This window comes from Otolemur garnettii, unplaced genomic scaffold (assembly GCF_000181295.1).
Source record: "Otolemur garnettii isolate 467f Iridium unplaced genomic scaffold, OtoGar3 scaffold00006, whole genome shotgun sequence".
In the NCBI taxonomy this organism is placed as follows: domain Eukaryota; kingdom Metazoa; phylum Chordata; class Mammalia; order Primates; family Galagidae; genus Otolemur; species Otolemur garnettii.
In genome coordinates, this window is record NW_003852401.1 from 27,489,008 (window position 1) to 27,501,770 (window position 12,763).

The window sequence follows — 12,763 nt, forward strand, 5'->3', positions numbered from 1 at the left end:
TTTGGCGGTCCGGGCTGGGGATTTGAACCCGCCACCTTAGGTGTACGTGGCTGGCGCCTTAGCCGGTTGAGCTATAGGCGCTGAGCCGATTCAGTTACTCTTGGTTGAAGTCTGTGCTGTGGAGAAATACCAGAAATTAGGTCACCCCGCCCCCCACAAACAACAACTGGGCAAGGAAAATCAAAACTTCCCTCAACCATACACCCAGGGTGCCCCTTTGAATAGTGTAGCATGTGTCAGAATTCCCTTCCCTTTTAAAGTTGAATGATATCTCATTGTATGTCTACACCACATTCTGTTTTCTCTCTCACCCATTGATGGATGATTTATTCCATCTTTGGCTGTTATGTTGCCAGGAACATGGGTGTCCAAATATCTATTTGACTTCCCACTTTTAATTTTTTTCCATGCTTCATTTTTCTGCAAAGACCTTATCACCACCCAGCTGTCCTCCTTGTACCCCTAACCAAAGATGCAAATGATTTTCATTTGGTAGAAAAGTTAATCCTAAAGGTTAATTTCATATCGCCTTAAACGACATTGACCCAGTTTTGTTCCTAACCTAGCAATTTTATGCTAATAGTCCTTTTTATTAAATAAATGTCTATAAATATTTAGTTCCTCAAAATACCTTTTAGACCAGCTTTACCATCTTTCTTGTTTCATTATTATAATTATTACTATAATGATTAATTTTTTTTAGAGACAGGATCTTGCTCTGTTGTCCAGGCTGGAGTGCAGAGGTGTGATCATAGCTCACTGCATCCCTGAACTCCTGTCTCAAGAGATTCTCCTGCCTCAGCCTCCTGAGTAGCAGGGATGATAGTCATGCACCTCTGTGTCTGACTACTTTTTTTCTTATTTTTTTGTAGAGACAGAGTCTCACTATGTTGCCCAAATTGGTCTTAAACTCCAGGTCTCAAGTGACCAACCTCCCAGAATGCTAGGATTATAGGTGTGAACCACTGTGCCTGGGCTTGTTTTGCCACTATTGAATTAATAAATCTTTGCTATATGTTCATTCTGTATTTGTACAAGAGTTATATTTCTTGTTTTTAAAAAAGTATGCATTGACATCCAGAAGTTTTTATCAGGGGCTTAAATCTGCACTTGTGGGGTGAAATTTAGGACATCAGTAGTTTAAAATGGTTCTTCCATCAATCTAGATTCTGGGGCCACCTGCAATAATCAGGACAAGAGCTCATTATGCTTGGAAGGAGCTTCCTGAGATGTGGCTCCTGTTTGTATACTCTGGGGTTCTGGAAATTCTGGGAAGCTTATGAGGACCCATAAGCTGGTGGGCCACAGACGGCATGGACTTTTATGCAACAGTGGCCAGGACTTCCTTTGAGCTGTCTGTGAACCATGCACATTCTAAAGCTTCTTTCCCCTTCCCCATCCTCTCACTGTGCCCATGAGATAGATACTAGGGTACACGTGAGCATGGAGAAGAGACACAATGAAAGGGGCTTCAAGGAGGGTGGGAGGAAAACTGGGCCTGCTCAACCAGAAAGTTTGAAGGGCCCATAAGAATGTGGGTGTGGAGTAAACTAGGTAACCAATGACCAATGGAAGGAGGCAATCAATTTTCAATAGAAAAGGGCAACACTGCCTGGAGGCGCAGAGAGGCCAGTGAGAGACTTGCAGCCAATTTCAAACCGAGAGAGTATTTCTACCACTCACACCTTTGCAGTCGCCCGTCTCTCCCCTTTCTCCCTCTTAAGGGAGACCCACTTCCAACTCACTTTGGACGTGCTCTAAACTTTCTCTTTGTTCTTCCTAAATAAAATCTCTTTGCTACCCTGAAGCTTCTGTAGGTCACTTTTGCTTCCTATCCACAATGCCTGGGCTGCTCTGGTACTTTTTTCTTGAGACAGTCTTACTTTGTCACACTTGGTACAGTGCTGTGGCATCACACAGCAACCTCAAACTCTTGGGCTGAAGTGACTCTCTTGCCTCAGTCTCCCAAGAAGCTGGTACTATAGGCACCTGTCACAACGTCCGGCTATTTTTAGAGATGAGGTCTCACTCTGGCTCAGGCTGGTCTAGAACCTGTGAGCTCAGGCAACCCACCTGCCTCGGCCTCCCAAGTGCCGGGATTAAGGGTGTGAGCCACTGTGCTCGGCAGCTGCTTCAGTTTTAGTTTCAGTCTCAGTTTCCACTCACTTTTATTTCGATTGCCAGCATGCTTCAGGTGAATTTTCCAGCTCAGCTGAGTAATTGAACCGGGTCAGCTGGGTTCACGAAACCAGGACCCTTGACCCACCCCCGACAAGTGTAGAGCTCAGAGGGTTTAAGGAACTCTCAAGATCATGAAAATTATAGAAGAAAGATTAAAACGAAGTGATTCTGTGTGCGCCAGAGTGGTTGAATGTTTCTCTCTAGCTCTGTAATTTTGGCCAACAGGGGAAGCATGATGCATTGTGTGTGTCTGAGGCTGCCCACCCCCAGGGACAAACATCACCCAGCAGGCCATTGCATCCCTCAGGGACAGGGAGACAGACACACCTTCGTGGGGCTTCCTGAGAGGTGCCAGTTCAGAGATGGAGCTTTCCCATCAGCCTCTCCCATCCTTATCCTGGTGATGGGAGAGGCTGATAGAGGGGTGCTGCTATTTGGGGGACTGAAAAATTGTGGAGCTATTTATGGTAGACTTAGGCTAAAGTAGAAAAATACCAGTTAACCCCTGACAAATTCCTGGGCTGGAAGCCCTCAACAAAATGGAGTATGTCTGGTTCACTCCCAAGATAGATGGGAAAGTACTCACTAACTTCTTGCTTGACTAACTCCTGGGCCTGGAAACGAACCGACTGTCCTCAGACTGACCTTTAGACAATACCAGGTGGAGAGAATACTGAAACAAAGATGTATGGAGGGAAAGTACTGAAACTGAGATGTATGGGAAAATGTTAAAACGAAGATGTATGACGATGGCTAACAAGCCGCAAAATTCTGCTTCTGTACAATGCTTGCTACCCCCAGCTGAATACACCTGGACAGCCTGCGTGCCAACCAGGATGCAGGCTAAGCTTTAAAAACCCGACCCCTTAAGACCTTGGGGCTGCTCTCAGAAACCCCATGTGGGGACACTGAAGTAGTTGCCGGCCAGCTCTTCAATAAAAGGACTCTGCTGTAAACTTGGCTTGTTGGGCAGTGTGGTCTTTGTGGAACTCCTGGGCACAACATTTATGCCCCTCCTCCCTGTGGGGTGATAAGAGAGGGAGGCACCCTGAGAAGAATCCCTGTAAAGGTTGGGTGCCCCAGTGCTCCCCCACGTAAAGTAGGTCCAGGCAGTTGTCTTATCTAAATGGCCGAGGGCCCAGTCCAGTGGGAGGTGCAGTGCTGTTGCTGGTGAGACAGGAAGCGGGGGGGGGGGGAAGGAGGGGGTACCCAGGTGACAAAGCGTGTGGGTGCTCCTCCCCATTTCCCCTTCAGGTGAGGAATGGGCATCAAGTGGGCTTTCTGGCTGGTGAGAGTGTGGCACAGACCGCTGGGGACACAGCTGGGGTTGAAGAGGTGTTTGCTGTAGAGGTCTGTGGCCTCCCGGGTCAGCTGGAAGATGACCACTGCTTGTCTTCATTGAGCCCTTGGTGGATGAGCTAGATTGGCATAATGCCAGCAAGGAATGGTCTGTGGCCTTCCCAAGGGCAACTTCTATAGTAGGGCACCTCTGGCCACCTCCCGCCCACACCTCTTTGTGTAAATGGATGTCAGAGGAGATGGCAGCTGGGAGCCAGCCACCTGCCCCAGGCCTGGAGCGGAAGTCTATCCCGGGGGCAGGGGTGGGCAGCTTTGAGTGAAGGAGGGGCTGAGTTTTGCAAATCACTGAGAACTTGAATAGGATAAAGACCAAGTAGAGACAAAAAAATATAGTTAGTTCCACCAGTGTGTGACACAACGAGGGAGTCCGAGCACAGTGGAGAGTTTTGGGAAGAGTAAGCATTAGTCCTTGACTCTCTGTGCATCAGTTTCCTCTCCTATAAAATGGGGTGCTCACGCAGTAACCACATCTACCTCTTAGAGGCGCCTTGGGATTCTTTGAGTTGATCTATGTAAAATCCCTGGACTGGCACCTGTTCTGCGGAGTGTCAGTCTGCAGATGGTGACTTCCCCACACTTCAGCTAACTGTTTTCTTCCCACTTGGCTCAGCATCAGGTAGCCCTGCAAGAGGCGCAAAGGGGGAGCAGAGGGTTCTCCGGGGCCAGGCCCTGGGACCCTGGTACAGGCCCAGCCTCTGCCTCCCCGGGCTTTCGGAGGCCCCACTCCTGGCCCCCAGGGCTGTGGCTGGCGTGGCAGGAGATAGGGCAGTGGTGTACACAGGGAAAGGGCACACAGAGCACTTTGCTTTGGAAACAGGGCCGGACACTCCCTGCTGGGGAGCCTGGTACCCTAAGCATGCCCCTGGCAGCAGGGAGGTCATGACGGGCAGAGTTCAAAAAGTGAAATTGCAAATAGCACCAGGAGAAAACCTCACAGAACCTTCTCTCAGAACCTTCTGGTGGGCTCGGTGCCTGTGGCTCAGGTGGCTAAGGTGCCGGCCACATACACCTAAGGTGGCGGGTTCGAATCCAGCCCTGGCCTGCCAAACAACCATGATGGCTGCAACCAAAAAAAAAAAAAAAAATAGCTGGGCGTTGTGGTGGGCGCCTGTGGTCCCAGCTACTTGGGAGGCGGAGGCAGGAGACTCGTTTGAGCCCAGGAGTTGGAGGTTGCTGTGAGCTGTGATGCCGCAGCACTCTACCCAGGGGGACAACTTGACACTCTGCTTTCCATCTGTGCACTTTCAGTCCCTTAACTAAAAGCCACCTCATCTCACTGGAAATTCCTGGAGGAGTGGGGAGGTGAGGATTAATTCCTGTTTTCTTCCCTAAGGGATGATTGAAAATGCGAAATCCAGAGGGAGGTCTTGCACTCGGTGACCAAGGCTGTGACAAGTGAACACAACTTTTCCTGTTTAAACCTAAGTTGATTCCACAGGCTAAAAGCCCGTTTAGAAGCACCTGGGCTCTGGGCAGCAAGCAGTCCCCGCAGGGTGGGCAGGAGCTGGCCAGGAAATGGCAAACTCCCGGGGGGCCCCCGGGTCTGTTCCTCCCCAGAACAGTAAGACAATCAGCCGGGCCAAGAGGTGAAGTTCTCGTTTATTGTTGCGGCAACTCTTATACAGACATTAGCATTTAGTTAAATAAAGGAAGGTAGCACATTTAATATATCACAACCCCAAACCAGATGACTGTGGCCACAGTACGGAGGGAGGAGGGAGGGGAAGGGCCGGGCTGGTGACCAGACTGTCAGAGGAAGTACATTCAGTGGGTGTGCGGTGTCGACATTCCAGGCTCACGTGTAGATATAGTTTATTTATATATTTATTTATATTTATATATAGAGATCGTCGAGTTTTGTGTATACAAAGAACAATATTGTTACAAATACAATACTATACTTCTCCCCACGCTTTACAATAAGCTCTATTTCGCCCCCTTTACAGAACAATAGTACAGGTTCATACTCTGGGTGCTGTGCTAAGTATGTACAAGAAAGTTCATTCCCACGCGGTCCTCACACACTGCCTTGATGGAGGGGGAAGTAAGATCGGAGTCGTGTGCTCGAGTCGACCCAAACCAGGCCAGCGGACAGACGAGAGACTCACACCGACAAGCGGCCTTGTGAACGTGAGTACGCACATCTGGGGAGAGGCGGCCCCCGGTTGTAAACATTGGTAACGGCTACACCACTGGGTCGAGGGACCCGGGAGGGCTCGGTGGATGGTTTTGTCAGTGTGGGACAGGGAGACGGGGGTGTCAGTGCCAAGCGGGCTGAGGGGGAGGAGCAGCAGTGGGGGAGGTAGTAGGTTACTCTGGGACTCCCTGAAGGCGGTGTTGATGGGCGACGTTCAGAAAGCAAACCTGTCCGTGGCGACACAGAGCCCTCGTGATGTGCGCCGACCCCGAGGAGCCCGCTCTGGTGAGGGAGGACGGTGTCGCGTGAGAAGTGAGCTCCGGGTCCTGGTCTTTGGGGTTCCTTCCTCTCTTGAACCCAAGGCTGACAGTGGCTCCCTGAAATGCTCACACTGAGAAGGCAGAAGCAGGGTGGGTTCTGCAGCATCCTGCCTGGACCAGGACAGGGAGGCGGACCTGGGAGTTTGTCCCCAAAGCTGAGTCACCAGCATGTCCCAGCTGACTGGCCAGAGTGGCGTTGTGCCCTCGTAGTTTTAGGGAAGGCTGCTTTGTACATAATCTTCCCCATTACATGGGGTATTTGGATATTTATATATATAAATATATATAGTGGGATGTCAGAAGGGAGAGACCACCATGTCTCTTGGGACTTTTGAAAGTGGAGTGACTCACTTGTAGGACTCCCAGGTCAGCCAGGCCTGGGCTCACTCCCTTCATCCAGCGTAGCAGGGGAAAAGGACGCACTTTAGCTGGGTGCACCTGTCTCAAGCTCCGGCAACTTTCACTCTCTAGGTGTGAGGAAATTCTTTTAACGCAAAATAATGTGGTGGGTAATAATCTTATTCTTATGCTAAAATGTTAGTCCTCTAGGAAAGCTTACAGAACTGGCTTTCTCAGCACCTCTCAAAAGTTTACAAGATTTTTGTGCAACAGGAAAAGTATATTCTCTCTTTTCTCCTTGAGGTGAAGATACTTAGCTATAGTTACTTGGGGGGTCATATAGGGATGTGCTAGTTGAGATCCTGCAGGGGGCTTCTGTGGTACTGTCCAGGTGCTTGGACAGGTGGCCCGAGTGGCCTCCCAGGAGCAGATAGCCCTGGGCTCCTGCAATGATCTTCCAAGACTCATAATGCCTGAAATTCCATTGGCAACACTTCATTCCCACTCTATCCCCTCTCTATGGCAGAGGAAAGATGATCTGATGACCCTTTCATATTCCATTCCATTACCAGATCCTCTAGAGTTGTTATTTCAGGAAAGGCAAACTGAGAACCCAGGCCCTGATCCCTGATTCTCCCATTTGTGGTGGGTCAGCCTTAGGGCTGGCCTGTTGGCAGCGCTCCCATGAAGCTCTTCAAAGAAGTCCCGGGTTCCCAAATAACCCAGCCTGGCCCCTAGCCCCACCCCATATAGCTCTCCAGAGAAGCAGAAGCCCCTTCCTGGACAGGACACTTGGGCAGCCAGCAGTTGCTCTTCATTGGGGCTTTTTGTACCACAGTAAAACTCAGAGTTCAGCAGCTGATTCCTTTGAAAGCACTTAGCTTTCCTGATTCTAAGCGGAAAACTTAGAACGTACAGAGATCTCAGTGAATTGATCACGTAGCTCTCTGGGTGAAGTCTTCTGTTCCTAATCTTGTTATATTCACTTTTCTCCCTCCCTGAAATCCCTTCATTCTTATATAAATACATCTCTCCCAACGTTGCTCACTGAATTCCCATTTCCACAGACATAACATAAATATCCCAGATGCAGAGAGCAAGGGAATGCATTAATATTACAAAATATATTAGCTTCTCTTCCCCCATCTCTACTGAGGTCATGAATGAAACAAAACAAAAACAAAAACAAACCACACCCCACATGAAAACAAAATGCTCTTTGGACCAAGAATAAGTGAAAACTGGCTCAGAATAATAATAGTACTAAAACATCTGCACCGAACTCCAACGGAATCCACAAATATGAGGCACCTGATGAATACATGTAACATTCTACACAAGGTGAAAACTCTCAGACTCACGAGGCAGCAAGATATTGTTTCTGGAACATATTCTGGGGATTCTTAGGCATAACTCGAGGTCATTATTGTCCCCTTAATTTTGTGGCCTGTTAAATATCACATCCTGCCTAGTGGCCCTGAGTGGAGAGAAAAGTTGGTTTCACCTTAGGCCAAGAAACAGGACACTGCGTATCCAAAGCCTCATCTTCTAGGGGAGCAGTCTGTCCTTCCTAGACTCTGTATATGTCTGTGTGTAATATGTGTGTGTGTGTGGCAGGCTAGAGAGTCTAGCCAGAAGCCAAGGTGGTGCTGGGAGGGCCAGGCCTTGGCCGCAGAGAGGGCATCTCTCTTGGGATGAGGCTGACCAGTCCCTGCATGCTGACTGCCTGCGAGGGGAAGGGGTCTCCTGAATGGTGGGTCTCCCCAGGGCTCTGTGGGCCTGATTTTCACTCATCTCCTTGGGGTGGGGAGGCGACCAGGGTGATGTGCAAGTGAGACTGTGTGTATGTGCTCGAGAGAGGCAGAAAGTACTGCCTGTGTTCATCTAAGGGTTGGTAATCTTGGTACAACCTGGCAATGCTGTGGCTGCCTCAGGAGTTGCCAGGCTTTCTGCAACACTATGGTATCCTCGTCCAAGGCAGTTATTCCCCTTTTATCCTGGGGTGAGAAGGCTCATATTAGAAGACACATAGACATTGAAACGGAAACTAACTATAGAAGAAATTTAAGGTTGGCTCAGAAATTCTGGGCGGAAATAATGTCTGGTGCCCCAACTACATGGCGGGCAGTGCGTAACCTTAATGACGTGGGCTGGTCCCCCGTTACCACCATATTCCCATAAATCCATTAGAGGAGAGTGGAGATCAGCAACTGGATTTTAGGCACTGCTGAATCAGTTTCTTTGCTGCCCATCGGAGCTCCTGCTAAGGAGGGCACTCTTCCCCTTGGGCAGTGACAGTCCACCTTGGGACCTCCCCCCCCAGAAGGCCCTCCAGGGTGGTCCTAGGTGGATACCAGGTGGATACCGGCTGCTCTCTATCCTCAAAGGAGCACATACGAAACTTCCCTGGGATTTAAAAGAAAAATGCAAACTGGAGAGAGACAGCAAAGAGGTCCTTGTGGATTCTTCTCTTCCTGTGTAAAACCGAATGCTGGGTGCAAGAGGGAAATGTCTCAGTGGACACAGAGATGCAGCACGAGAAACACAACCACGGTGAGGACAGTCCTCCATGCATGCCACCGCCACGTGAGCGCGCATGGCTCAGATGTACACGGGCTGCTCCTGGGCCGTCAGCAGTCTGTACATGGCGGCTGGCATCGTCTTCATGTGAATCTGAGGGCAGAGAATGCGGCTTAGTGGGGGGCCGAGGCTGGGGGGATGTGTGGGCCCTGCCCCAGGGTGGGAAGAGAGGCAGTGCCTCTCACTATGGGGGGGGGGCTTTGAAGATCCCCCACTGGAAACCACCACTGAAGACCCGAATCCACGGGCTTCCTCACAAGTTTAAGGGTGACGGAAAATAAGCAAGGAGGGAAGGCTTATTTCTCTCAAATGATCTCACTGGCCTTTTAAAAACAGAGCATATTTTTTTTTTTTTTTTGCAGCTTTTGGCCGGGGCGGGGTTTGAACCCGCCACCTCTGGCATATAGCGCTGACACCCTACTCCTTTGAGCACAAAACAGAGCATTCTGAAAACTGAAGGAGAAGGGCTCTGTGGACATCTCGCTGCTCCTGCCTCCCCCACCTCTCTGGGCAGCAGAGGGGAGGACATCCAATCCGCCCTAGCATGGGGACTATGACTGCCACCAGCACTGCCAGGAGAAGATTCCAAAGGGCCACTCCGCTGATGAGACTTGGGTCTAAGACTTACATCTTCTGAGCACATGTGGTGAGATTAACTGGGAGAACAGAGGCAAGGTGGGCAGGCACAGGCAGGGGCCATCCAAGTCTGAGTGCCACAAAAAGGAGGCAAGCAGGTCGTGTCTGAGAGAAGGCTGAGGGCGCCCTGACCTCATTTCACGGGGTGGCTCTCAGACAGCCCCTCTCTCATAGGGTTAACATTTGGCCAGAGATAGACAGGTCTGGAGGCTGGGGAGCCTCTGGAATGGGAAAGTTTGCTCAGGAAGGTTCCTGGAAGGCCATGCAAGGCCAAAGCATGAGGTGAGATTCACCCTCAGCCCTCCCCAGCCTGCCCCCTACCTCCCCAACAGCATTGGAGAGAATGTGGACGATCTTCTCGTGGGGGGTGGCCACGACGCTCTGCCCATTGATCTCAATGATCCGATGTCCCACGCGGACGCCTCCTCTCTCCGCTATGCCCCCTCGCATGAGGCTGCATATCTACCGGGGCAAAGGCCAGGTTAAACCTCTCAGCATCTCAGAGACCCAGGTGGGGACAGAAGGTCTTTCCCAGAAGCCCCCCACCCGGGATAACAAAAAGAAAATAGTGGTGAGGGTTGCACAACATTGCAAGTATACTTAATGTCACCGAGCTGTACACTTAACAACAGTTAAAATTGTAAATCTTAGGTAATTCATACTTTACTACAATTAAAAAAATATATAAGGGAATATTATTTTAAAGTAGTCAGCCACATGATCCAAAATATTCTGTATCCTAAAGAGCTAAGTTACAAAGGCCAATCAGCTAAGGATAGGTCATTTGTACAAAACAGCCCCTGGGCAGCAGCCTCACCCTGGGCTGTCCACTGTACTGGACCACTGGAAGCTCTGAGGACCGGCTGTGCTGGGCCCCCAGTGCCCCACAGCCCCAGGCCTGGGATTCACAGCAGCCTTGTGGCAGCCTCTGTGTGCAGGCTGTATGGACGGCTGCAGGCCCCAGAGGAGAAGCGCCCTTGGTGGGTATATCCCAAACTCGCTCAAGGTGGAAGCTGGGAGGGTAGCCCTGCATCACAGAAACTCTGGGCTCAGGGCAGCATTCTCTGCCCAAAGGGACTCTATCCACAGAGGGAGCTGAGCCTGCCTCTATCCACTCAGCCCTTTCCTGGATGGGTTCTTTCAGGAAAAAGACAGGCTTAAAAGGAAAAAGACCAAAGGTGGTGCTACATTTATTGTCAGTATTTTGGAAAAGGGTATAGAGAGTGTGGCACTTACAATGCCATTCTGGACACTGAAGCCCAGCTGATAGCGAAGGTCTGGTCTCCTGATCAGCACGGTGGTCACCGGAGGACATCTCACGATATTCAGCTTCACCCGGGACTGATTCTTTAAGCCCTGAAAGCAAGTAAAGCATGGTGGGTGATGACTGCCAAGGCAGACAGAATCAACAGAGGCAGGCAGCACCGGGCCGGAGCCTCAGTGAGTCTCCCGGGGGACTTGCTGCCTGCAGTGCCTGAGCTGGGACAATCACTGCCAGGGTTTGCCAACCTGGAGAGAGAACTGCATAGAGGTGTTCAACCCATGGCCCGCGGGCTACATGAAGTTTATGTGAAGGCTGCTTTGCTTATCTGTGGTGGCAAATGTCATGAAAATTATGCATGGATCTTTTTTCCCCCTCCCCATCAGCTTTTGTCAATGTTTGTATATTTAACGTGTGGCTTAAGACAACTCTTCTCCCATATGGTGCACAGAAGAAAAAAGGCTGGACACCCTTGGAAAGTGCCCTTTCAGCCCATGCAGAGATCTGTGTGCTGTGGGCAATGTCTTCATTATAGGAAATGGGCTGTGTTTAAGGGATAGGGCAGAAGTGGTAGTTGTGCAATTATGAGTACATGTTATGTCTGCTTTGTGGCTTGGAAGAGAAAGGAGCACGTTCTCTTCCCAGTCAGGAGACAGACAAGTGGAAAGGAAATGGACTTTTTCTCTGAAAGGCAAACTCTAACAGAGCCTCCTCTTTGAACAGAAGACAATTAATTCATAGCCACTGGGCTGATGGGCTCTTATAGACCTCTTCCCCGTTCTCTCTGCCTCGTGCAGATATTACAGCTTATCAACCTTCCCTCAGCACCCGGCCACTCCCGTCAGTGTGGGCCTCCTTGAGAGCGTGGGAAGCATTGTAGGACAGGTGTCGATGGAGACAGAAGGAGAAGAAATAGGTCTCGGAGGTTATCTGTGGTTTTGTGACCCTTGATGACTTGTACCCTCCTTTTAAGTCAGAATGGAGTGTAGAGGGAAAGCCAGTTTGACTATAAAAAAGAGAGTGGTCTGAAAGCGTGTTTAGAGCTTCCTCTAGCCAACCATGGTCTCAGCTGAGCTTATGCTAGGGTTCCTGTCCCCTGATCACACTCATGACAGTGACAGGACCCTGGTCTGCTCAGGAACATCTCTTTTAGAAAATCATCACTGACTCTCACTTGGGGGAGGCAGGAGGGGAGGTTTGCTCCTATAGCCTGACGGACTTGTCTGTTAGCCTCACCCTAAGAGAAGGGTGCCAGGCAAAAGTAAATTAGTCCACCTTCCAGCTCTCCCCAGACCACCCTGCTTAATGACCTCCTGCTTGCCAGCTGGTAAAGAATGGCCCCCAGCAGGTGCTTCCCAAACCCTTCCAGGCATGGCATGGGAGTCGCATTACGTGGCTGGAGGCCTTGCTGCTCCTGGCTCTGCTCTGGGCACACGTGGGAAGTGCCTGCCTGACTGAAAGCCGTGTAGCAAGGCTGGATGACTGGGTGTGGTGCAAGCTCAACTACAGCTCCTCTCCTCCGAAGAGCCCAGGGTGGGGCCGAAGGTGTTCCTGAGAGATGGTGCTGTGGGATGGGCCCTACTGTGCAGGGATTCGGGGACGAGGTGGGCCCTATTCTACCCAAGTCTCTGCTATTCCCTGGGGACAGTACTGATCAATTCACAAATGGGTCAAGTTGTGTCCTCTATAGCCGAAGGAGCGAGGCCTGGGAGAGGGAAGATAGAGCCATGGTATGCCCAGAGGCTGACAGCTTCCATCTTACTCTACCAGTAGAAATCTGCATATTCCACGGCCACTACAAAATCTTTTCTGTGGGAGGTCAGGACTTACATGTCGCATCTTAGAGATGAGGACAGAGACACAGAACCTACTTTGTCCAAGGGCTCTGTGCTCAGGCCACTACTTCTCTCATAGCATCTTGCCCAGTGAGATGGGAAGGTGGTGTTAGGT

At 50.3% G+C, this 12,763-nt stretch overlaps 1 protein-coding gene across 1 annotated transcript in view; it reads right to left on the reverse strand.

Moving 5' to 3' along the window:
* Nucleotides 1–7,967: 7,967 nt before the first annotated feature.
* Nucleotides 7,968–12,763, reverse strand: part of APBA1 (amyloid beta precursor protein binding family A member 1) — a 226,411-nt gene continuing 221,615 nt past the window's right edge. Inside the window, exons 11-13 of the mRNA XM_003782933.2 lie at nt 10,789–10,908; nt 9,874–10,014; nt 7,968–9,009 (exon numbers count right to left, since the gene is read on the reverse strand). Coding sequence (XP_003782981.1) covers nt 8,938–9,009; nt 9,874–10,014; nt 10,789–10,908 — 333 coding nt within the window. The 3' untranslated portion in view covers nt 7,968–8,937. The remainder of the gene's footprint in view (nt 9,010–9,873; nt 10,015–10,788; nt 10,909–12,763) is intronic.